The following is a 27,277-nucleotide window of genomic DNA, read 5'->3' on the forward strand; positions in this document are numbered from 1 at the left end:
TACAGTGGACGAGAAGCTGGATATCAGTCAACAGTGTGCCCTTGTTGCCAAGAAGGCCAATGGCATTTTGGGATGTATAAGTAGGGGCATTGCCAGCAGATCGAGGGTCATGATCGTTCCCCTCTATTCGACACTGGTGAGGCCTCATCTGGAGTACTGTGTCCAGTTTTGGGCCCCACACTACAAGAAGAGTGTGTAAAAATTGGAAAGAGTCCAGCGGAGGGCAACAAAAATGATTAGGGGACTGGAACACATGACTTATGGGGACAGGATGAGGGAACTGGGATTGTTTAGTCTGCGGAAGAGAAGAAGGAGGGGGGATTTGATAGCTACTTTCAACTACCTGCTTTGAGCAGGGGGTTGGACTAGATGACCTCCTGAGGTCCCTTCCAACCCTGATATTCTATGATTCTATGATCAGTCTGGAGTTTCACACACTGAATGATCAGAATAAAGTGAACTGGAATGAGCTACAGACCAATAACCATTCACAGCGATTCTTTAGCAAGTGTTTTAGAAGCACAAGAACACCAGCGAGAACCAGGAACGGCTCAGAGACAATCAGCAGCGAGAAGGAGAACAATTCACCAAACAGATGATTGGTTCTGGCTTATTTACTGGGCCTTAAACGAGAACAACAAAGTCCAGAATCTCCTCCCTGCCACGAGACCCCCTGCTCAGACAATCAGCGTGGAGACTCTGGCGGTGGCTGAGGGTTCCCCAGATGGCCCAGGGATGGCTCAGGTCACCGGTGAGGATCACTCTCAGAGCACGCTTCCTGTCCCATCTCTTTGGGAGGCCTCCCACCATGAGGGCTACAGAGCAGCCCCCTCCTCGCCAGTGGAGGGAGGGAAGCAGGAAAAGAGAAACCAAAAAAGTCAAACCCCAAAGACTCGAAGGGACAAAGGCCTAGCTGGCAGAAAATTGTCCCACCTTAACCTCCTGTTTTCCATGTTGAGAATTTGGCCAGCACCGGGCGGATCAGGCTGCCTCGGTACCAAACCTCTCCGGGGCTCTTCCCTTCTCCACAGGGACGTCTGTCTTCTCGCTCAATGAGCAGTGGGAAAGGAGAAAACTCCAGAGAGGCTGCACCTCGCGCTCACATACGAGACCCTGAATTCTCTCTCAGTCCTCAAGGAGACACCTCAAGAAGGAGACTCCCTGCAGCAAAGCCCCGGGGGTCTCTGAGATCCCCCTGCCCTGCAGCCTGTCCTCCCTGGCCGTTGTCGTGGACTCTCTGTGAGGTCACCGCCTCCCAACCTCCTTTCACCAATCAGCTGAGTGCTGCAAAAGGCCCTTGTGATGTCACTGCCACCCCCACCCCTGCCCTGCAGGGCTCATGTCCTGCCCCGAGCCGGCTCCTGTGCGTGTTTGAGCTGCTCCCCCTGGGTCACCCCCACACACTCAGTGGTCGTGCAAGGGTTCACGCAGGCCACACGTGGAACCATCAGAGGATGCTCAATGTGCCGCACTCGGTTTTGCAGAGGTTTGGAGACTTGAAGGCCAGAAGAGACTCTTAGATCATCTCATCTGGCCCCCTACACATCACAGGCCTCCTGTATGGCACAGTAGTGAGTTTTGGACCAAAGCAGACTCGAGAAAGGCATCTCATCAAGGGATGGAGTAAGCACCACTTCCCTTGGGAGTCTGGAGGAAATTGATGCTGTGGGGGGCAGGGAATTGACCTCAAGGCCACACTTGTGAGTCTGTATCATAACACACATGCACAACAGCACTGCGCGAAGTATGTACATGTCACCTTAACTCTGATGTTTCCTAACGTTTAAAGGCCTGGTCTCCAGGGTGTTCTTTGTGCTTCTAGATTGATTCTGGGGAGAGATGTAATGATTTAGTTCAGAGTGGGAGCCGTGTTAGTCTGTATCAGCAAAAAACAAAACAAAACGAGGAGTACTTGTGGCACCTTAGAGACTAACAAATGTATTTGGGCATAAGCTTTCGTGGGCTAAAACGCACTTCATCGGATGCATCCACTGGAAAATACAGTCGGAAGATATATATACACAGAGAACATGAAAAAATGGGGGTTGCCATACCAACTCTAACAGACAAATCAATTAAGGTGGGCTATTCTCAGCAGGAGGAAAAAAACCTTTTGTAGTGAAAATCAGGATGGCCCATTTCAAAGAGCTGAGAGGAAGATGTGAGTAACAGCAGTGGGGAACTTAGCATGGGGAAATAGTTTTACTTTGTGTAATAACCCACCCACTCCCAGTCTTTATTCAAGCCTAATTTAACAGTGTCCAGTTTGCAAATTAATTCCAATTCTGCAGTTTCTGGCTGGAGTCTGGTTTTGAAGTATTTTTATTGGAGAATTGCGAATTTTAGATCTGAAATTGAGTGACCAGGGAGGTTGAAGCGTTCTCCGACTGCTTTATGAATATTATAATTCTTGACGTCTGATTTGTGTCCATTTATTCTTTTGCATAGAGATTATCCGGTTTGGCCAATGTACATGGCAGAGGGGCATTGCTGGCAAATGATGGCAAACACCACATTGGTAGACGTGCAGGAGAATGAGCCCATGATGGTGTGGCTGATGTGATTAGGTCCTAGGATGGTGTGCCTAGAATCATAGAATTATAGAATATCAGGGTTGGAAGGGACCTCAGGAGGTCATCTAGTCCAACCTGTTGCAGGCACCCAGTGCCGAGAGGCTAAACAACAGCTGAGGTTGGTTCGCTACCCGGTGTGCTACACCCAATAATCACAACGGGGTGGAGAAGCAGAAAAGTTTATTTGCAGCTGCAAAAAGGTACAGGGAGAAAAAGATCTCATATCCTGCACCCAGAGCAGGAAGTTTCACAGGCTTTTATACATCCTTTTTCCCAGCATACCTATCCAATAGCAAGCTGCCCTAAGTATCCATATAGCCAGCCAATCCAGTTCCCAGCTAGTTCCCTTGTTCTCTGTATCATTTGTTAACCTATACATAAAGCTGCTTTATTCAGCATTGTTCTTCCATATCTGCCCTGTTCGTCCTTGTTTAGTTTCAGGCAGTCTGACTCCGCAACATATTGTTGCAGATCCTCAGCATAACTGCTGCGAGTGCCTCCAGGCGGGGTGGGGGGGCAAGGACACTTGGACCTAGTATGCAGAGCTGCTGCGAGTGCCTCCAGGCGGGGCGGGGGGGGGCAAGGACACCTGGGCCTAGTGCGAGGGGGCTTCATCGACACTCGTGGTCTTCTATCCCCTCGAGTTACCTAGTGGCCATGCCCCAGTGTCCCCAACAACTCCCCTGCTCAAAGCAGGACCAATCCCCCACTAAATCATCCCAGCCAGGGCTTTGTCAAGCCTGACCTTAAAAACTTCTAAGGAAGGAGATTCTACCACCTCCCTAGGTAACGCATTCCAGTGTTTCACCACCCTCCTAGTGAAAAAGATTTTCCTAATATCCAACCTAAACCTCCCCCACTGTAATATGAGACCATTACTCCTTGTTCTGTCATCAGCTACCACTGAGAACAGTCTAGATCCATCCTCTTTGGAACCACCTTTCAGGTAGTTGAAAGCAGCTATCAAATCCCCCTCAGTCTTCTCTTCTACAGACTAAACAATCACAGTTCCCTCAGCCTCTCCTCATAAGTCATGTGTTCCAGTCCCCTAATCATTTTTGTTGCCCTCTGCTGGACTCTTTCCAATTTTTCCACCTCCTTCTTGTAGTGTGGGGCCCCAAACTGGACACAGTACTCCAGATCTCCAGAATAGATATGTGGACAGAGTTGGCAATGGGTTTGTTGGAAGGATCGGTTCGTGGGTTAGTGTTTTTGTTGTGTGGTTGCTGGTGAATATTTGCTTCAGGTTGGGGGGCTGTCTGTAAGCAAGGACTGGCCTGTTTCCCAAGATCTGTGAGAGTGAGGGATCATCCTTCAGAATAGGTTGCAGATCCTTGATGCTGTGCTGGAGAGGTTTCAGTTGGGGGCTGAAGGTGACGGCTGGTGGTGTTCTGTTCCTTTCTTTGTTGGGCCTGTCCTGGAGTAGGTGACTTCTGGGTATTCTTCCCTTCAGCAGGTAGTTTTAAGATCGCTTGATAGAGATCCTGTAGGTGTTTGTCTCTGTCCGAGGGGTTGGAGCAAATGAGGTTGTACCATAGAGCTTGGCTGTAGACAAGGGATCGTGTGGTGTGGTCTGGATGAAAGCTGGAGGCTCACCACACGATCCATCGTCTACAGCCGAGCTCTGTGACACAACCACATTTGCTCCAACCCCTCAGACACGGACAAACACCTACAAGATCTCTATCAAGCGTTCTGACAACTACACTACACACCTGCTGAAGTGAAGAAACAGATTGACAGAGCCAGAAGAGTACCCAGAAGTCACCTACTACAGGACAGGCCCAACAAAGAAAATAACAGAACGCCACTAGCCGTCACCTTCAACCCCCAACTAAAACCTCTCCCACGCATCATCAAGGATCTACAACCTATCCTGAAGGACGACCCATCACTCTCACAGATCTTGCGAGACAGGCCAGCCCTTGCTTACAGACAGCCCCACCAATCTGAACCAAATACTCAGCAGCAACCACACACCACACAACAGAACCACTAACCCAGGAACCTATCCTTCCAACAAAGCCTGTTGCCAACTCTGTCCACATATCTATTCAGGGGACATCATCATAGAGCCTAATCACATCAGCCACACTATCAGAGGCTCGTTCACCTACACATCCACCAATGTGATATATGCCATCATGTGCCAGCAATGCCCCTCTGCCATGTACATTGGTCAAACTGGACAGTCTCTATGTAAAAGAATCAATGGACACAAATCAGACGTCAAGAATTATAACATTCAAAAACCAGTCGGAGAACACTTCCATCTCTTTGGTCACTCGATTACAGACCTAAAAGTTGCAATTCTTCAACTGAAAAACTTCAAAAACAAACTCCAACCAGAGACTGCTGAATTGGAATTAATTTGCAAATTGGACACAATTAACTGATGCTTGAATAGAGGCTGGGAGTGGATGGGTCATTTCACAAAGTAAAACTATTTCCCCATGTTTATTCCTCCCCACCCCCACCCCTCACTGTTCCTCAGACTTTCTTGTCAACTGCTAGAAATGGCCCACCTTGATTATCACTACAAAAGGTCCCCCCCCCCCCCCCGTTCTCTGGCTGGTAATAGCTCACCTTAAGTGATCACTCTCGTTACCGTGTGTATGGTAACACCCATTGTTTCATGTTCTCTCTGTATATAAATCTCCCCACTGTATTTTCCACTGAAAGCATCCAATGAAGTGAGCTGTAGCTCACGAAAGCTTATGCTCAAAGAAATTTGCTAGTCTCTAAGGTGCCACAAGTCCTCCTTTTCTTCAAGTGAGATGGTAATTCATTCATTCCCTGGGTTACTTCCTGGCCATTTGTGTTGCTTTAGTGCCATTGAGAAAACTGTTCTCAAAATCTCTGGGTCCCCTTGCCCTACGCTGTGGTTGTGAAAGCTTCTTCTCAGCTCCTTTTACTTTCCTGCTTTCCAGTCACTGTAAATAAACCATTAACACAATTCTTCTTGTTTCTTCCAAATTCATGTCCTAGTTCCAGTTGTCTGGGGCAGAGTCATGAGATGTGTTTGTGACACTCTACACCTTGAGGGAGTGTGCTATGCTGATAAGAAGCACATGGGATCTTTTCAGGGGAAAAGGCAATACGCCGCGTTTGTTGAAAATACAACTCTTAGCATACGCATTTAATCACACACACACACACACATGTCCTGCAGATGGTCTTACAGTTACCAGTTTGCTGTAGCTCTTGTCAATCTAATGACCAGTTAGATTGAACACAAGCGAGGAGCTGGGCTCTGTTGGTCGCGATCCCATGCTCCGAGGCTTTGCAGCACTGAACCCAGAGTCTGATGGCAAAACACCCCAGCTTTAGACTTGTAAATTCCCACTTTCGTCGATGGATTTTGCAATGTCATTCTGTAATCGTTAGTCCTTAAGTGGGGTTAATCTCCGGGTTTTCTGCTATTATCATTTGGTGGTTTTGTTGGCTTCCCATCCTTAGCTCTTCTTTGTTGTCTTGCATTCAGGGTGCCTGCCTCGCCTTTGAGGTCATCAATGCTGCTAACATGTTTAGCATCGGATACAGTGGCTGTTTTCTGATTGTCTCCTGCTGTTTCCAAGTCTCTCACTTCTTCTTGACCATCTGGACATTTGTGATGGCTTTTCACCTTTATTTTGAACTATGCACACATTTCTCACTCACACCAAACAATTTGATGGAGACTTTCAGACAGGATAACATTTTAGAAAGGATGAAAAGGATGATATGGTTTCTAAAGGGATTACAAAAGAACCTTAGGCAACTTAGTTTGCAACGCAGAGAAGAAACACAACTTAATTTCAGGTTTCAGAGTAACAGCCATGTTAGTCTGTATTCGCAAAAAGAAAAGGAGGACTTGTGGCACCTTAGAGACTAACCAATTTATTTGAGCATAAGCTTTCGTGGGAGATTGAGCAATGCCCCCGCCCCCACCGCAGACATGCCTGGACTGGGGCTTCGCAAGCACACGGGCTGAGGGTGCAAAAACCAAACCCAAACCCAGGGGCCCACGCTTGGCCTTTCTCCTTCCCCCACCGACACTGCAAGCAAGAAGGACACTGAAGACTTGAGACTCCAACTGAGGGGACTGGCCCAGATTCCAAGGGAGAAATCTGGGTGCTAGGGACTACAAAATCCAGGAGGGGGAGAAAAACGGCTTCGTCTCGTTGTTGCCCAGTCTAGGAGGGTTGAGAGTTCAGACTGTGCACTTAGGTGTTTATTTCCTTTGGTGACTAACTTGGATTTTTTGCTGTTCACTTCATACCACTTAAAATCTCTATTTTGTCGCCAATAAATGTGTTGACCTGTTCAACTTGAGCAGTGAGTTTCCCTGAAGTGGATGGTAAATTCCTCAGTCATCAAAGGCTGGTGTCGAGCCACTTTCCACTGCTGAAGTGGGGAAGCAATTCATACGATAGAGAGCCTACTCCTGAGATACAGGGCTGGGAGCTGGGGGGATCCGGCTGGTGCCTCCCTGTGTGACTCAGGAGTGGCTCGGGGAGCATTCATGCAATCAAGCTGGGTGATAACAGCACCTGGCGGGGGTGCTGCTGGTCACTAGCAGGGCATTGGGAGAGACAGCCCAGGCTGGAGAGGGTTCAGGGGGCACAGCGGTCCCTTGGTCCCAGGCTGCACCTCAGGGGGATCCCATCACATTGTCCCCCTCCAGCACCCACAGGCAATAGCGAGCCTCGAGGAGCAGCGTTTGGGCTTTGCTGAGAGGTGTCACTTTCCAGTCTGTGCTCTGTCTCTTTTCCTGGACACACCCCTGTCAATCAGGAATTGCTCAGCTGTGCTCTGCAGAGAGCTGACTGGTGACACAGGGCGCAGCCCAGGACGGGACGGAGGTGTGGCAATGCTGAGCGTCACAGGCCATGCGTTTAGACAGCTAGAAAATCACAGGAACAACACGGATCCACACAGCGGAGTTAGGTGCCGAAACTCCCCGTACAGCGCATGGGCCACACAGGGACCTTACAATACAACTCCCGAAAGCCAGCTCACTGGGCAGGGAGCCAGCCAAGCCCTTGAATGGGAGAGACTGAGGAGTGGGAGGTGTCCGAGCCCCACTCTTCTCTCACAGCACTCACCTGGGCTGTGTCCAGCTGCCTCGCGTAGCTCGGGGCGTGAGTACCAACCTCAGGGCAGAGTGTTACACACCAGGGCACACACCCCATGGGATTGGGAGCTCGATAGTTTGCTTTCACCCACCAAGAGCCAACTCCCCAGGCACGGCAACAGCCTGAAGAGGGAGTCCCAGACACTCCCCTTGGGCCCTCTGCTCTGTCCTGCCACCGAGGCAAGCCTGCCTTTGGGCTCGATCTGTGGCTCAGGGAGGCCTGAGCAGGACGTGGTGCTGCCAGCATCACCCCCCACTGTCTGCAAGGGAGGAAGGATTGAACCAGGGTCCCCATGTTTCAGGTCAGTGTGTGAAGCACGGTGCTGTGGTGGGGCTCTCTCCCGCACTCCTGTGGAAGTTGGTTCCCTGAGGCTAAATAATGAAAGAGCTCGGGCCAGGGGGATTGGATCACCGGGGTTTCCTAATTCCGACCTCTCCGGTGGGTTCCTGCTCCACTGGACAGTGTCATCCAAATAACATTGTTAGAAATCAATCATGAAAAGATGCGGAACGACAGAAATCCAGGGGGTTTCAGGACAGGGAGACCAATTCAGGCAATCAGAACAGCAGATAGGACACATTTTGAGCTCCTATGAGGCTCCAAGCAGACATTTTATAGATACGGAAACTGGTCAGGAATTCTTGGAAACTGGGTTAACACTTATCAAAGTATCTGTTTGCGTTAGGATGAGGGGGTTTGGGGGGTGGGTGTAAACTATTTCCCTGAATCAAGTTTCCACTGGCAGCTCAGTCCACCATGTCAGCGAGAGAAGAGCTGCGGTACCCGGGCATTGAGCTCCCCGAGGTCTTTAACACCACAGCCCTGGGGAGGGGGTGCTGAGAGGGACCATCCAGTGAGGAACACAAGTCCTTCGACCATCCACCACACCCTCTTTTGGAACGGCTGCTGATGGCTCACCCCATCTGGGGTAACTGTTATCCCCTCTGCCACCCTCTATCTCGGGGTTTTCTCTTCTGCGCCTATCTGGCAGGGCAGCCCCCCTGTCTGAACCCCGATCTGCTCCCAGTTTTGTCCCTCTGCCCATCCCTCCCCTCCAATTTCCCCCCTTCAGGGGGATTTTCCCTGCCTTTGGTTGCAGGGAGCAGATGCTGGTGATGAGTGAGGGCAGCAACTTGCAGATGTCACTGAGCAGGTGATAAGGACAGAAGAGCAAAGAACGGCCAGATGGCGTCAGACCAAAGGTCCATCTAGCCCAGTGTCCATCTGCTGACAGTGGCCAGTGCCAGGTGCCCCAGAGGGAATGAACAGACAGGAATCATGCCGGGATCCATCCCTTGTCGCCCCATTCCCAGCTTCTGACAAACAGAGGTTAGGGACACCATCCCTGCCCATCCTGGCTAATCGCCATTGATGGACCGAGCCACCAGGAATCTCTCTAGTTCCCTGTCGAACTTTTTGATCCCAGGACCCTGCTCAGGAACAGGGAAGTGACCAAGTTCTAATAAAGAAGCAGCTTCTGATACCAGGGCAGCTCTTCTTCCTCCTCCCCTCCCATGGGGATAAGCAGCCCCCACAACTGTCTCTCTGCCCCAGGCCTCCTTCTCATCACCCCTTCAGCCTCCCTCCAAATATCCTCTTCTTCCCATCACCTCTTCAGCCCCCCATCACTCCCTTCAGCCTCCCCCAACTGCCCCAGTCTCCCTCCCCTCATCGTCCCCTCAACCTTCCCCCCCTTCCCAGGCTCCTCCCTAGCTGCCCTTTCAGTCTTTCCCCCCTACAACCAACTGCCCTCCTTCAGCCTTCCCCCCGAACCCCTCACCCAGCTGCCCTACCTGACCCCTTTCGCCTCCCTCCCCTGCAACTGCCCCTTCACCCCCTCACCCGCTCCCCTCCCTCTGCCTCTCCCCAAATCCCAGCTCCACCATGCTGAGGTTCCCTTCCCCACAACCATCAGCTTCCTTCCCATGGGGAACAGGGGCAGGAAATGCTTTTTGAAAAACCTGCTGCCAAATAAAAAGTAAAACAAGCCAAGCAAGCCCCTCCCTTGCTTTGTGTGTGTGTGTGTGGGGGGGGGTTGTTCTGAGCACACTCTGTTCAGGGAAGGGGTGGAGTTGGCCAAAGGGGCACCTTGAATCCTTAGCAGAGAATTCCTTTCTCCACGATGTTAGCTGAGCGTTGCTGTTAAATGTCAGCCGACGAATGCAGCATTTGAAACAATCTGAGGGTAAATCCCTTGCCCTCTCAGTTGCTGGAGTTCTCGCACCCTCTGCTCTTGGGAGGTCCCCATGTGATGTGGTGTCTTATTTCCATAGCGTCTTGTAGATTAGATGGGACCTCAGTTTCCATGGTAAAAAATGAAGCGTAACTCCTTCCCTTCCCCCATTTGACTTCGGAAAAATAAATTCTGTCCCCTCCCGCATCTCCAAACCAGCGCCCCAGGAGGTGCTGCGGCCAGGAGAGAGGTGCCTCGCCCCAGGCCCTGAGCTGCTGTGGTAAGAGAGGGCTTGGGTGGGGGTGAGTCCCCTCTCCCTGGGGCAACCTGCACCCCAAACCCCTCATCCCCAACCACATCCTGAACCCCACACCCCCAGATGGAGCCCTAACCCCCCCTGCACCCCAACCCTCTGTCCCATCACCATCTCCAGAGGGGATCACTCTCAGATCCACACCCACCTCTTTGGGAGGACCCCCCACAATGAGAGCAACCCCACACACACACTCCACACACACCCCTCCTTGGACGGGGGAGGGAAGCAGGGAAAAGGGGGAAAAGAAGCAAGCGAATAGGAGAAAAGAGGAAAAGGGAAACCAAAAAGGATAAACCCCCAGGTCCCCAGTGATTCCAAGAGTCACAGTCCGAGGTAGGAAATCAAATTCTGCCCCCTTAAGCCAGTGTTTTCTGTGCCGAGAATTCTGCCTGCAGCAGGTGCATCAGACCCAACAGGTTCCAAACCTCTCGGAGCCTCTGACCTTGTCCAAGGGACGTTCGTTTTCTGGCACAACCAGGGGTAGGAAAGGAGAAAACTCCACAGAGGCTCCTCCTCACGCTCACAGACGGGAATCCTGATTCTCTCCCCATCCTCGAGGGGAGACCTGGAGAAGGAGACGTGCGGCAGCAAAGCCAGGGGGGGTCTCCGAGACTGCCCTGGCCCTGCACCTCAGCCCTGCCCGGCTGATGTCGGGGTCTCTCTGTGAGGTCACCCCCTCCCCACCACCTTTGCCCAATGGGCTGAGTTCCTGCAAAAGGCCTTGGTGATGTCACTGCCCCACCCACCCCTCCCCTCCAAGCTGATGTCCTGCCCCTGCCCAGCCTCTTTGGAGGTTGGAGTTGTTGCCCCTGGATCGAGGGTTGCCAACTTCCACGCCCAACAAAACTGAACACCCTTGTGCTCCCCTTCGCCGAGGTCCCGGCCCGCTCACGCCATCTCCCTCCCCTCCGTCGCTCCCTCTCCCCCACGCTCCCTCACTCGCTCATTGTCACCACACTGAGGAGGGCTGGGGAGGGCCCCTTTTCAACTGGGTGTTGTCGGGACGCACCTGGGAAGGAGGGCTGCCTGCCAAGCACCTTTAGGAGGAGGCGTCCCTCCCTGTCAGAAAATCATCTCCCTCCCTCAGCTCAGGGATGGCCTGAATTGCCCCTTCTCCCGGCAGAGCCAGAGGATTGGAAGCCTCACTCATTGCCACACTCAGTGCTTCCGACACACACAGACTCACACACACATCTTGCAAGGAAACCTCACCACGGAGCCACATGCACCTGTTGCTTCCCTGCCCCCCTGCTCTCCAGAATCCAATCCCAAGGAAAGCTTGTCGGGCCCAGAGCTGGCAGGGCGCCCGGTGCTGGAGCATTGAAGCTACCGTGACGGCACTCAGAGGAAAGAGGCTGAGAGATGCAAGTTAAGAATTGGCCAGTCAGGTTTCCAGTCCCCTCACAGGTCATTCCCTCACTCGAGCACAGGGGCACATCTCAATTCTCAGCTGGCTCAGTCGAGCTGCATCGTTCTTGTTTCCACTCAGTCAGGTTTGAGGCCTGTTTCGCACCCTGTCTTTGAGAAGACAGTCAGAAACTACTCTCTGAAACAGCCAATGCAGGAGGACGTGTTATCACTCCTGCCCCAACACAGACAGACAAAGAGAGAAATGTTCTCACTTTGAGGGTGGGACTCCCTGCCCTGGGCCAAAGACGAGCACCTCTCTTGGACCTTGGTCGCTCCTTCAGCTTTTCTTTCAGCAGGGAGCCCGAGAGCTCAGGTGCTGGAGCGCTGCGTTGGTCAGTGAAGCTCGGTGAGCTCCAATGTCACTCGGCTCTTCTACCAGCAAGTCAAAACACAGGAAGGATTTCCTCATTTGACAATACTGGGGCTGTCTGAGGGTCTGTCCACACTGCACACTGAGCCTGTCTCTATGTGGCCTGGGCTTGCTGACTTGTGTTGCCAAGCCGGTGTTTGAGCATCCGGACTGCAGGGGAAACTCAGGCCTCACACTGTGTCTATCTGTCAAGGTTCCTTCCCCACTCTGAACTCTAGGGTACAGATGTGGAGACCTGCATGAAAACCTCCTCAGCTTACTTTTACCAGCTTTGGTTAAAACTTCCCCAAGGTACAAACTATTTTACCTTTTGCCCTTGGACTTTCGCTGCTACCACCAAAAGTCTAACCGGGTTTTTTATTAGGAAAGAGCCGTTTGGAAACGTCTTTCCCCGCCAAATCCTCAACAAAATATTGCACCCTCGTTCCTGGGGAAGGTTTGGTAAAAATCCTCACCAATTGGCATAGGTGACCACAGACCCAGACCCTTGGATCTTAAGAACAATAAAAAAACTTTCAGTTTCTTAAAAGAAGAATTTTAATAGAAGAAAAAGTAAAAAGAATCACCTCTGTCAACTCAGGATGGTAAATACCTTACAGGGTAATTAGATTCAAAACATCGAGAATCCCTCTAGGTAAAACCTTAAGTTACAAAAAGACACAAAAACAGGAATATCCATTCCATTCAGCACAGCTTATTTTCTCACCCATTTAAAGGAATCAGAATCTAACGCATATCTAGCTAGATTACTGACTAAGTTCTAAGACGCCATTCCTGTTTTGTCCCCGGCAAAAGCATCACACAGACAGATCCCGACCCTTTGTTTCTCCCTCCCCCCAGCTTTTGAAAGTATCTTGTCTCCTCATTGGTCATTTTGGTCAGGTGCCAGCGAGGTTACCTTTAGCTTCTTAACCCTTTACAGGTGAGAGGATTTTTCCTCTGGCCAGGAGGGATTTAAAGGTGGTTAGCCTTCCCTTTCTATTTATGACTCTCTCCTACCGCAGGAAGTCATCCTAAGTTACGCTGCTCCCGCTGCGTGAATAACAGAGCTGGATTTGACGTCGCTTCGGTCGACTTACTGCTGTGTCTACACTGGGCTGGGTTGACGGGAGACGCTCTTCGGTCGACTTCCCTTCCTCCTGCCGTTCCCGGCGCAGTCCCAACGGCGACCGGAGAGCGCTCTGCTGTCAATTTAGTGGGTCTTCACTCGACCCCCACGACATCAACCCCCAGTGGATCCACCGCAGCAAACAGAGCCTCCCAAACATGCTGCCCCATCCACACGGCACCACTTAGACCCGAGTGGGAAATTCAGCTCCTGTGGGGTGTGTCACCCTCATCCGCTGAAGATGCTCCCCGAGTCTCCAGGGATTCCTGCCCTAACTGCTCTCCAGCCGGTTTGTGTCCATACGCTCCCCGCGGGGAGGCTGTGAGTGGCCTGGTTACAAGCGCTGGTTGCTCAGGCCTGGCAGGGAAGGGAAGCTCCGGGCAGCATTGACAGTCTGGAGATCCCTCCGGGGAAGCACAGGCGGTGGGTGGAACAGGCGGGGAGGCGAAGCTGCGGGGTCCTGCGGACGCCCTGAAACCAGCTCACAGACCCCGGGGGTCACGCTGCCCTACACGCTGTTGCAGTAATGTTTGTACAAGGCGTGACGCTGAAAGAGCAGCTTGTGTCAGAGTGTATTCAGGCCAACGGATGTGTGTGTTAGTAGAGATCAAAGCGACTGTTCAATGTTCAAATGTATTGGGTGTTTAAACCTCCTGAAAACTCGTGGAATGTTGTTTGCACTGTTTTCACGTCTCTGTGTCCTGTTACGCTGTGATAGCAAAGAGTTGCCTTGTGTGGACCCCTGTCACTAAATAACCCCTCAAAGGAGAATGAAGGTGTGTGGGATGCAAGTGAAGAAAAGGTTCATTTCCAAAGAAGGGGTGGTAAGAAGCAGGATTCCTGGGCGGGGGGCAGGAGGGTGGTTTGCACTGTTGTTGCCCAGGGTGGGAATGGGGACCTGGGCTCTGGCTTAAAGCGGTGTCAGGCTTCGAGGGGCTGGGTTCAGAGCTGGAGGTTCGGGTTGGGGTGAGGGTTGGGCTACAGTTTTGGTTCAGGGGTTTCGAGTTGGGGGGCAGGTTATGGGGTCAGGGTTCCAGTTGGGTTCCGGGTAGGGGGTGGGGTTTAGATTTTGGGGGGAGGGTTTGGCCAGCAGCAGCATAGAAGTGCGGGTGGCAATGGGGTGCAGCCAATAGTGATCAGTCGGGGGTCTTTTAGGTCGTTTTAGTGTCAGTAGCACCCTGGGAAGGGGGGAGGGTCATGTTTACGACAGGGGGCTAAAGTGTTGGGGAAGGGGGCGGCAAGTTGACCCATCCCACTTCGCACTTCCCACACGGACACGCACAATACGGCGAACGCGCGGACGCACACACGTCACACACACACGATGACACAAAACGGCACACAACGCGACACACAAAGGAACACACGACACAGACACACACACAACACGACATGGAAAGCATCACACACATGACCCACAACATGTCTCACACACACACACGCTCAACACAACACGACCCACAACATGTCACACTCACACACTCAACGACACACAGCACGTTGCACGTACGTCGCACACACACAACGTCGGACCCACAGTTTGTTGCATGTCGCACGTATCACGTCACGCACAGGTCGCACCACGCACATGCACACGCACAACACGTCACACGCACGCAAACTCTACGTCACAGACACAACACAGACAACACGACACACGACACAAAATGGCACACGACACTGAGACACACACACACGACACTGACACATTGCACATGAAACACACAGCACGTCGCACGTCACACACAAGATGTCGTACTTTACATGTCACACGCACAACACGTAGCACACAGCACGTCGAGTGTTGCTCGTGCATCACACATCGCAAGTTGTAGACCCCACGTTTCATGTTATACTCACAACACATCGCACACAGCCTGCCGCACGTTGTAGACAGGACGTCACACGTCGCACACACAACACAGTGCGCATCGCACATAAACAGCACGTCCGGCGAACACTGCACATTGCACACGCATAACACGTCTCACGCGCGCACAACACGACACACACCAACAAAACACTCAAGACAACACACACACAACCACATCTCACACACACACACGACACCACATGACACACAATATCTCACACACACAAACACGTCTCTCACACACGCCAACACACACACACAACACACGCCCACACACACACACGACACATGATGTCGCACACACACGGACACACACAATGTCTCTCACATGCCGACATACGACGTCTCTCACACACAACACCGACACACACCACACATGACGACTGACACACACACAACACACGGCCTCTCACACACACACACACCCAACACATGACATCTCACACACGACGTCTCACACAAACACACGACGTCTCTCACAGACACCCACACACGCCCACACACACACAACATATGCCCACACCCACACACACACACTCGCCGACACCCGCTGACACACGACATCTCACACGCCCACGACACGACATACGACACGTCACACACACACAAGACGGCAGAGGACACGACACCGAAATCACACGCGACACCGACACGTCACACGACACACAAGACGGCAGAGGACACGACACCGAAATCACACCCCGGAGACGACCCCCCGCGGGGGCGAGAGCGGAGCGGGGACGGTCGGGGGAACTCGGTCTCTGGGCGGCGCGTGGGGCCGGTGTGGGCGGGAGGGAAGAGGGCGGCAGGGCCGAGGGCGAGATTCCCAGCCCCCGTCGAGCGCTGTGGAGCGAGGGCTCCGGCTCGGCTCTCGCAGCGGCTCTGGCGAGGAATGGTGCCGGAGCTCTCGCCGGAGGGGAACGCGGCAGGAGGGGCCTGAGCCGCTTGGGCCTCTTTCCAAGGAGGCGGAACCAGGCCTCCGCTCTCTGCCCGCTGCAGACCCGGCTGCCAGGTCGGCGCTTCCAGTTCCTCGTCCGCACTCGCCGTCTTCTCGTGTGTTCGCCAACTCGCTCTCTCCCCTCTGCTCTCCTGGTGCCGTCTCCCTTTGTAGGACCCGGGTAGGTGTGCATTCCCACATGTGAGGTCTCGGGAGCCATGGAGACGTCGGAGCGGAGGAAAATCATGCAGGGCAGTAGAAAGGCTGCAGAAAGTACCTGAAGAGACAAAGGGAATGAGAAGGGGGGAGTCCAGACTAAGACAGGAGTCTAGTCTGTAAAGAGAAACAACGGGAAGTCTAAGCTACAGAAACTCTTCAAGTTGCCAAAAGACATTTAGGATGGGAAATGACTTCTTGAATCCAGTCTCTTTAAGATCTTAGGCTTAGTATGTGTGTGTATTTGTATTTGCTTAGCAATCTGCCTTCTTCTGTTTGCTATCCCTTATAATCACTGAAAATCTGCCTTTTCTAGTGAAACAATTTGTTGTTTATTATTATTATTACACTCAGTTTGTGCAACAGGTGCTCCGGGAGGAAATGATTTGTGTGTTACTCCAAGGGGCCGCCCGGTGTCACTCTTGCTCCATGAGGGAAATGATTTGTGCTATACCTGGTTTAGCCACCCACTGTCACTGTTGGGCCAGGAGGGAAATGATTTGTGCAATACCTGAATTGGCCACGCAGTGTCCCCATTGCTCCGTGAGGAAATGCTTTCTGCATTACTCCAAGTGGCCACCCAGTGTCACTGTTGGGCCAGGAGGGAAATGGTTTGTGCATGACCTGAATTGGCCACACACATCACTGTTGCTCTGGGGGGGGATTGTTTGTGTGTTACTCCTGAGTGGCCACGTTGTGTCACTGTTTCTCCATGAGGGGAATGCTTTGTGCCTTACCCTGTGTGGCCACCCAAGACAACACACACAACAAACACAAAACATCACACACACAAAACACGACAGACGACACTCACACACACACACACAACGCGACACCGACACACACAGAGAGAACACGTCACACATACAGAAACACGTCTCTCACACACACACAACACAGGACACCGACACACACAAACAACATGACACACAAATAAAATGACACACAAAACAGCACACAACACGACACAAAAATCACACACAATACACGACACCGACACATACACACACACACACACACAAGACGAGGCACAAAACGGCAGACATGACACAGAAATCACACATGACACAGACACCCACACACAATACGACACACAACACCTCACATGACACACAAAACGGCACACGTGACACACACACACAACACGATGCACAAAACATAGCTCACAAAATATCACACACCCACACACATGACACACACACAGAACAACATGACACACGACACACAAAACGGCACACAACACGAGACACAAAAATCTCACACAACACATGACACCGACACACACAACATGCACAAAAAAACAGCACACAACACAGCACACACCGTCACACGCACACAACACAGCATACAACATGGCACACACACACTCAACATGGACCACAACATGCACACATAAACACATCTCACACACACAAAACGACACACAAGTCACACACACAACACGTCACACGACACATGCAACACGACACGTCACACAGCAGAAGGTTTCATCGAGGAGGAGGATGTCCCGGGGTCCCCGGGCGATGCTCTGGGACTGCTCCCCAGGAAGCCAGGCAGGACTCTGGGGAAGTCTCCTCTCGGGGAGCAGCCTGTCTGCAGGACACACAGCTCCCCCGGCTCCACCTTCCTGGCTCTGACCTCGGAGCCTTCAGCCTCCTCTGCCCCTCCCTGCGCTTCCCACAGCCAGTCCGCCCAGGCGGGGTCCTGGGGCGGGGGCAGAGGGTCCTGCCCCCCAACTCCGCAGTCAGACGGGACTCTCAGCCAGCCAGGAAAACAGAGGTTTATTAGACCACAGGGACATGGTCTAACACAGAGCTTGTAGGTGCAGAGAACAGGACCCCTCAGCCGGGTCCATTTTGGGGGGGGGACAGTGAGCCAGACAACCCCGTCTGCCCTTCACTCCATGTCTCCAGCCAGCCCCCAACTGAAACTCCCCCCAACCCCTCCTCCTCTGGGCTTTGTCCCAACCGATTCCTTTGTTCTCCAACCCTTTAGCTCTCACCTCGCAGGGGGGAAGGGCCCAGGGCATCAGGTGCCAGGAAAGAGGGTGTCGGCCATTCTCTGTGTCCAGACCCCTGCACACACCTGCCCTCCAGAGCTCTGCAACGATCACACACCCTTACCCCACCCCCTAGATCCTTAAGAACTGCATACGGGAAACTGAGGCACCCCCACACGATTCAGAGGAAACATGAAGTCCTGCTTCATCACAGATGACTCCAGGAGGTGAGTTGCTTGCTATCCTACCATGTTTTTCTGTCTCTCCTCTAGTATGTTGGCCAACACACACATTCTGTCTCTGTCTCTCTCCTCTCCTGGTGCCAACGATGACCAGACCCCAGGTGCCTGGGCCCCAGTGCCCCGCCTGTGCTCCATCTCTTCCTGCCACCGCTGCCTGGATGATTTCCCCCTCTCCTCCACTGCACCCCCCTCTGTGGGGTCCCTGCCACTCACCGTCTGCCTCCTCTCCTCCACCCCCTCCCCCGCTTCCCCACGGGTCACTCTGGGGGCCGGTTTTCTTCACCATCTTTGTGCATGATCTGGAGGATGGGATGGATTGCACCCTCAGCAAGTTCGCAGATGACACTAAGCTGGGGGGAGAGGGAGATACGCTGGAGGGTCGGGATAGGGTTCAGAGTGACCCAGACCAATTAGAGGATTGGGCCAAAAGAAATCTGATGAGGTTCAGCAAGGACAAGTGCTGAGCCCTGCACTGAGGAGAGAAGAATCCCATGCAGTGCCCCAAGTGTGCCATGTCCCCGCCCCGAACTGACCCTTCCGGAGCATCCTCAATTCCATGAAACAGCTGTTCTGGGGTGGGCAGGAAGTGCTGGGAGGGAGAGTGGGGAGTTGCTCAGTGGGGGTGTGTCTCTCTGGGTGGGGTCTGTGTGTGTTTATGCACAAGCTGATTGTGATGTCACGGAGCCAACAGCAAAGAGTGTTGGGCGTCAGCATTCTTGCCCTGCCGTCAGTCTGCCAACTGGCTTGGTTGACAACGGCTGGTGACCCAAGGAGCTGCTGAGAGACGCGGACCATCCCTCTGTCAACCACTTCTTGAATCAGCTATTTCCACAGGTGTTTGAGGAACAAAAGGATGAGTTTTTACAGAAGGTAATTCCCAGATTCTTTCCCTGCTCATTAGATCGCACACGACAGGTCGGCGCCTCCTTCTCCTCGGGACGGGTGGGGGCGGGTGTGGCAACAGGCAGGTCTCAGCGTTCCCTTTTGATTTGAAAGTGGCCGTCTCTCAGGTCTCCTCCTGCTTCAGCCGGTCAGGTTCTTTGGAGGCAGATTTAGATGATTTTATCTTTCAGCAGACTAGTCGGGGGGAATTTCCAGGGATAGAACCAAAAGGGAAGATAACAAAACTCGTGTAGAATTTAGATTGAGATCTCCATCAATAGTCTTTCCCTTGGAGTTGCCCCTAATACACTCCTTGCCTTCAAGTTGGGAATAGAAACCCTTTGTCTCCTGTCATGACTGCCAAAGAAATGTGTAAATGAGGATATTCTATGATTCTATGATTTACACCCATCAGGGGACACTGTCTTTTTGAGGCGGGTGCAGCTGGCTTGGGATGGTGCTGATGATGGATAGAAAACAGGCTGGAGTCAATGACAGATGGGACCACAGAAGGGGAAGGGGAAGGGGAAGGGCATCTCCATAGAAGGTCCTGGGTGCTCAGATACCCCAGTTCTAGGTACCCTGGCCTGTCCCAGAGAGAAAAGACAAAGAGGGGCCCAGCCCCCCGACAGTCATGCCATGGACAAGAATCTGGTTGGGAGTGGGCTGAAGGTTCCCGCTGGACAAAGGGGAGCTGAAGTCCCCCAGCGTCCTGGAATTTAAGCAATGCAAGCTTCAAACCCTGCACGGGTGGGGCCTGAGGGGCACCTGCAGAAGGTTGGGCTGGACAGGGGCGGCAGGTTTCTACAATTTTTGGTGGTTTCCAGAATGGGACCAAGTCCTGCCTCCCCGTCCACCTCCCCCCACATCTGCCTAAGGCTCTGGGAGTTTGGGTATGGGAGGCAGAGGGAAAGAGGTTGGGCTCTGGGAGGGAGTTTGGGTGTGGGCTGTGGGTTGCGGCAGGGTGTTGGGGTGCAGGAGGGAATGAAGGGTGTGGGGTCTGGGCTGGGGCAGGGGGTTGGGGTGCAGGAGCAGGTGTGGGGGCAGGCTCTGGGAGGGAATTGGATGTGTGGTGTGGGCTCTGGGCTGGGGCAGGGGGTTAGGGTGTGGGAGGGGGTGAGGGGTAGAGGCTCTGGGAGGCAGTTTGGGTGCAGGTGTGGGGTCTTGGCTGGGGCAGGGCATTGGGTGCAGGAATGGGTGGGGTGGCCAGGTTCTGGGAGGGAGTTCAGGTGTGGGCTCTGGGCTGGGGGAGGGGGTTGGGGTGCAGGAGAGGGTGCAGGTCGGGCTCTGGGAGGGAGTTGGGTGCAAGGGGTGGGCTCTGGACTGGGGAAGAGGGTTGGGGTGCGAGAGCAGGTGTGGGGGGAGGCCTGTGGGAGGAAGTTTGGGTGCGGGATCTGGGTTGGGGTTGGGGGTTGGGGTGCAGGAGGGGGTGCGGGCGCAGGCTCTGGGAGGGAGTTTGGGTGTGGGGTGTGGGCTCTGGGCTGGGGCATGGGGGTAGGGTGGAGGAGGGAGTGCAGGGGGTGGACTCTGGGAGGGAGTTTGGGTACAGGGGGCTGGGGTCTGGGCTGGGGCTTGGGGTGCGGGAGAGAATGAGGGTGCAGCTCTTACCTCAGGGATCTCCCAAAAGCGACCCACACCCCCCTCTGGCAGCAGCTCCTAGGTGGGGGGTCTCTGCCCATCGCTGCCCACGGACACCACCCCAGCAGCTCCCATTGCCACAGTTGGCAGAGTCGGCCCTCGGGGCGGGGGCAGCGTGTGGAGATCCCCCCATCCCCGGGGCTGCAGGGACGCGCCAGCCGCTTCCGAGACTGGCAGGCCACACGGAGTGTAAGCAGTGTCAGGGTGAGCCTCACCCTGACATCTGGTGGTGAGGTCTGGCAAGTTGTGGAAAAGAACTTCAGGGGCCAATCTCATTTGCATAGGCACACCCACCCCGCCTAGAACGAGGCCATAGCTGCCCAAATGCTCACTTTGGCTGCTGTGGGATCCCCAGTGTCTCTGTTATTGGGGCAGGAAGAATAAATTGTTATTACCCTGAGTATGGGAACTGTGCTGGGAACTATACTTGGCCTTTTGTTATGATGGAGGGACTCACCATCAACTAAGTAGCACTCGCTAGGCAAGGGTCATGGGTTCCAAAACGCTGTGAATTGAGAGAGGGTGGGGACAAGTATTAATACTTGGTGCCATGGGTCCGTTGGTGATGGCCTTACATGCTAATTGCTCTTCCTTTTCTCTGCACTGTGGAATCTCAGAGCTAATTTTGATTCCGTTAGGACTCTAGTTACAGGCTGCGAAGCTCATTTCGGGCTAATGGTGTTCTAGCACTGAGGCTCCCCTACTACAAGCTGACTTCACCAAAGAGCTGAACTGAGTAAGAGCCGAAATCACTGAGCGTTGTGTTCAGTAGTGGGGGAGCCTGAAGATCTATTGTGGAGAAGTTTGTGAGACGGCTGGTGGAGCGGAGGCCTATGGGGCTGTGGGGCGGTCAGCTTCAGATCATGTAAGGTGCCTTTTACCCCCGCCCCCATCTCCACCCAGGTTGGGAGGTGAAGCTCTGCAGATAAATTTTTGAACTTTGGGGCTGCCCTGACCAGGGACAGAGACTTTTGGGTCATTGGACTTTTGGGATTTTGGGTGATTTGGGGTTGCTGGACTCAAGAACCAAAGGGAAAGGGCATGCCCCAATTTGCTTGGGGTGGGTTTTTTTTTGCTCGTGGGTTGTGTTATGAATCCTGTTGGTGCTGTTTCCCCAACATAATGCCACATTGTTTCTCTCTGTTATTAAAAGGCTTTTTGCTACACTCAGACTAGGTGCTTGCGAGAGGGGAAGGTTTGCCTCTGGGAGGTGCCCAGCGGGGGTGGTACATATTTGTCCCAGGTCACTGGGTGGGGGCTCGAGCCGGTTTGCATTGTGTTATTGGAATGGATCCCCTAGATATTGAACCCGGCCCTTGTTGCTGCCAACTCTGACGGGCAGAAGGGTTACACGGAGCGAGGGTGGGCAGGAAGCCGCCTTAGCCCCCTTGTGCTGCCGGTGATGGCGGTGGGGGTTCCCGGGCCCTTTTAAATTGCCCGGGGGCAGCAGGTGGGGCTGGGGGAGACACCGGCCCCCGGACTTGGGTGGAGCCAGGCCCCCGTGCTCTTATATTGCTGGAGCATGGGCACCAGGGGCCCAGATGAGGCGCCTCCCCTGCGGCTGGAGGAGCATGGGTGCTAATCCACGTTTCGGCGGGTTGGTTTTTGGAGGGTTAAATGAAGGCAGCCTCTGCTCTGGGCTCGTCCAGTTTCAGGGCCTGACGCTGCTTTGCACAACGATGAATCTCGGAACAGGCCAGCACTGAAATGACGGCAGAACCTGAGGAAGGAAAAGCCTCTGGGTTCGTCTGTGAACCTTGACGCCGAACGGGAGCCGTAATTTGACTCGCTTTGTGGCTGCGGCCGGTAAAATGTCAGGACAAAGTCGTCCCAGTGACTGTGACACTGGGTTTGAGGCGGCTTTGGTCTTATTCAAATGTAACTAGCATGGAACACTTGTGTTTTTAAAGGTGGGTTCCCCAAGCAATCCCAAGTTGTTCTTCCCAGAGCTGGGTGATGGTGGGCAGCAGGGGATCTCCCCAGTCTGTGGGGGAATCTCTCTGGGCCCCACTGTTAGTTCTCCAGACTTTCTCCCCCTAACCACGCACACCCCTCCCCCACCCATTATCAATGCTTTACAGCGACCCCTCCCTCCCCTTATGGGATACAGCCTCTCGGTGACAGAGACTGACTGGGGCTCCCCTCTGCATGGCCCCAATGGGGAAGGAAAGGGACCGATGGGGGAGGAAGAAGACGGGCAGAAGGAGTCAAATGGGGCTAAACCAGAATAGAGGAGATTTTCTTCCTGTTAAAATGGACTGGAGTCTCATTGCTGGAAAGCCACAGCTTGAGTGAGGTTTGAACCGGCAGCCTTTCAATTGCCAGGCAAAGGTGTGAACCACAGAGACGGATCACGGCCGACTTCCCAGCGCTGTCCAAGGAGCCCCTGCAGGGGTGCAAGTGGTTAGTGCAAAGGGCAATATTGCTGGGGTTGTGAGTTCAAACCTTCCCTGCAGCCCTGGTTTCTATTACCCCATGGAGCTTCCCCAGCTTCCTTGTCCTAATTCACATGGAAAGTGCCATGAGAGGAAGGTCTGAAATGTGGACGTTGGTGCAAAGCTTGGGACCCCCCACCAATGCTGCCATTAGCTGTGGGTGGGTTGCTCAGGGGCAGGGAGAATTGATTTCTTTGCTGCTGAGAAAGCTGCCAGGACAGGTCCGTGGGCACCAGAGCTCCCCGCTTCTTCCAGCACATGCCAGGCTCTGTCACTCCTGGAGGAGGGTCATCGAATCATAGAAGATCAGGGTTGGAAGGGTCCTCAGGAGGAATCTAGTCCTACCCCCTGCCCAAAGCAGGACCAACCCCAACTAAATCATCCCAGCCAGGGCTTTGTCAAGCCTGTCCTTAGAAACTTCTAAGAAAGGGGATTCCACCACTTCCCTAGGTAATGCATTCCAGTGTTTCACCACCCTCCTAGTGAAAAGGTTTTTCCTAATATCCAACCTAAATCTCCCCCACTGCAACTTGAGACCATTCCTCCTTGTCCTGTCATCTGCTATCACTGAGAATAGTCTAGATCCATCCTCTTTGGATCCACCTTTCAGGTAGTTAAAAGCAGCTATCAAATCCCCCTTCATTCTTCTCTTCCGTAGACTAAACAATCCCAGTTCCCTCAGCCTCTCCTCATAACTTATGTGTTCCAGTCCCCTAATCATTTTTGTTGCCCTTTGCTGGACTCTCTCCAATTTATCCACATCCTTCTTGAAGTGTGGGGCCCAAAACTGGACAGTGCTCAAATAAATCAGTTAGCCTCTAAGGTGCCACAAGTCCTCCTGTTCTTTTTTTTTAGTTATTAAAGAAGTGTCAGTAAAAGGTCAGAATGCGATCGTCTCAGTCCTTCTCTTGAAAAGTGTAAGCTCATTAATTAGTTCGCCACTTCATCAAAAATAAAGGGGACATGCACCAGCCTTTGTCATGTGAGCAACTTTCCCAAGCACTTTGGACAAACCCAGGAGTAAGTATAAAATAGTAAAATAAGTTTATTAACTCCAGAAAGTTAGATTTTAACTGAGTATAAGTATTGGTTACAGAGGTCAAAAGTGGTTACATAACAAATGAAAACAGACTCCCAGTCTAAACTCTAATTTGAATATACTAAGCAAGAATTGGATCAAACAGCTTTTCTCACTCACTGCTTGCTCCAGGCCATGTTGAGTTCTTAATACACAGACTGAATTCCCTCTCAGCCTGAGACCAATCTCTGCAGTTCAAATTCTGAGTCTTCCAGACAATCTTCCAGGTGTTGAGATTGGGGAAGAGACACGCCACGTGGAGGTGTCTTTGACTCTCATTCATATTTTTTCTCCAGCTGCTAGGTAGATTCTTGCCGTGATGCTGGGGTTAGTTAGCCCCCAATATGGAGCAGCAGTTTGCCTCCTGCACCTTGTGGTAGGCATGTCACAGCTCCTTCATTTTGACCCCGCACGGCAGTGTGTCCCTGTCATGGCCCCTTCCTATCATGCATCACGAAATCTGAGTGCGCACCTCGGGAGTTACACCGCAGAAAGCTGCTTTCCTGTGCAGAAACTTGCCCGTGTAGACAAGCCCGCAGAGGACTTCCATAAGAACGCACGACAGGTCATAGACTGGGTCAGACCAATGGTCCGTCAAGCCCAGTGTGCTAGCTGAGAGCGACCAGTGCCAGATGCATTGGAGGGAAAGAACAGAACAGGCTTGTTGACCTGCAAGGTGAGGGTCTTTCACCTTTATATTTAACTTAATTGTTGTCGATTCCTACTTATCCTATATCTAACTACCCCTCCTCTGAGGTCTCTGGGCAAATCAGGTGTGAACCACTCCTTTGACACAGACGTGTCCCAATCCAGCTGAATTGAGGCAGAATTTGGGCCAATGTCAGTTTGGAAAAGGCCTGCTTCACCCAGCAGGTTTCTCAAAGTATCCGTTGCTGTGAACCGCATGTCGTGTGGATGTGTGAACTCCAAAGATAGCAAACATGAAAAAAAAAACCGCAAAGCCGGTTCTGAGGTTTCCAGAGCCAGGCCTGAGGGTTAAAGAGCTGTGCTCAAAAGGACAAGGGGGCTCAGCAGCTATAAAAAGAACTAGTTGCAAAAACAAAACAAAAATTACATGAAAAAAAACAACCAAACAACAACCACCCAGAAAAGCTCCCATCACTCGCCCATCACCATTGTAGATCTTGACGTCTCCTGCCTAATGTGACATCTTTGCTTTGCGAACAAGAGCCCTGGGGAACTCTCTGGCTCTTTCCCTCTCACTGGGGAAAAGGTTCCACATCTTCTCTCAAGTAGTTTTCCTCCCAACAGAAGATTTATTTTAAAATTTACCAAATAAATTCCATTTGAAACAGAAATCATTCCAGTCTATACTGGGTCTCTATTCTCGTACATGCTATTTCTCTCACATTTTCCCCCAAACCTGATTCCTTTGGAGTCAGGTTTTTATTGCAGGATTAGCCACCATTTGCTATTTTGTAGGAGGGGGCTAGAAGAAAACCTGAATTATACTGTAACACTGAAAGTGATCACAGAATCAGCCTCTTACCTTACACTAATAAACTTCATGTGCAATTTCCTTGTTGCTGGTAACAATTTCTTCAAAGATTACAAACTATAAACCTTTAGGGCAGTTTTCTCTTAATTCCCATTTTCACCCAGTGAGCTCTGTGTGAAATCACATTCTCCCATAACCTAGGAGCCTTCCATTTCTGAGGGTTCATTTCTCCCTGGGTCTTCTCCCAGAAGTGTGGGTGGAAGGGGTCTCACACTACGTGGGAAGGCTGCATCATGAGAAAAACCACCTGTGCTCTACTTTCACACTTTCTAATCTTTCAGAGTAGCAGGAGGCGGAACAGTGAGACACATGCATTAGACTCAAGAGCAAAACTAAGAGACCAAACCACAGACTCTGGACTCAGCATTCATGTATCCTGCAGTCTGAACTTGGAATCTGTTACATTCCCTCATTGGCTACCATCATTTAACCAACACAGAAGTGCTTCTTGTCCAGCAAGGCAGCCAGTTTGGGACCCATAGGCATGGCATGGCTCTGAAGGAATCAGCTGTTTCTCTCTCTGCTTCAGGAAACTTGGGATCCAAATGGTAAAAGACAGTTGTTCCCAATTTCATCATGGCATCCTTTAGAAGTGTGAGCAATTCTAAAAACAGTTTACCTTGGCCACAGGTCACCATAGCGTCCATTTCTGGGGTGAAAATCAACCACTCGTACCTCTCATTTCTACCTGAGTTCTTCTCAAATCTTTGACCTTAGTTGTAGCAATTTTACACGGCTCTGGCGTAGAATTCTTCACCAACCACACGACATACCAGTAGCGATACTGAGGTAGAACTCCCCCAAATATGCCCTTTTGTTTCTTTAATCTGGTGGCTCAGATTTAAATAAGGGACTAAATTCAGGTGCGGCTTAGAATCCCTCTAAGACACCAAATGTCAGGTATCTACTCAAAATGGGTGTCTTTCTGCAGCTCTATCACATTCCTCATGGATGCCATTTCCTACACATTTACAGCATCTCCCAGGAGTGAGCTGAACAGAAATGTCACTTCCATTTTTCCCATCTCTACCTAGGAAGGGATTGCATTTCCCAAATAAGAGGCAACATGCACCTGATTAGGAAGGGAAGATCTTCAGGAGCAACCTCCTGCAGGGCATGGGCCACAACTGCTTTGGGAGGCAAATGAATGGGTCTTTTGCTTAGTTCCAAATCATTTACTAGAGAATCCTCTTCCCAGCCCCTTCGGGAAATATTGATCTTACCAATTGAAGAACAGGGGGATAGAGATGGTGATGGAGAATCCCTCTGATTTACCCTATGTTCTTCTGTTGTTACAGAGGGGAAAAGACATTTTTCCCTATCCCTTCCCTATTCCTGCTCTTTGTTATACTTCAATATATTTTAAGGGAGGAAAACGGGAGTAAAAATAT

General features: G+C 52.1%; 1 protein-coding gene across 1 annotated transcript in view; it reads left to right on the top strand.

Moving 5' to 3' along the window:
• The window catches only part of LOC144930023 (uncharacterized), a 285,123-nt gene that overhangs the window by 109,901 nt on the left and 147,945 nt on the right, over nucleotides 1–27,277 (top strand). Inside the window, 1 exon segment of the mRNA XM_078851060.1 lies at nucleotides 22,584–22,596. Within this exon segment, the coding sequence (XP_078707186.1) occupies nucleotides 22,584–22,596 (13 nt within the window).

Source organism: Lepidochelys kempii, unplaced genomic scaffold (assembly GCF_965140285.1).
Source record: "Lepidochelys kempii isolate rLepKem1 unplaced genomic scaffold, rLepKem1.hap1 scaffold_29, whole genome shotgun sequence".
Classification (NCBI taxonomy): Eukaryota; Metazoa; Chordata; order Testudines; family Cheloniidae; genus Lepidochelys; species Lepidochelys kempii.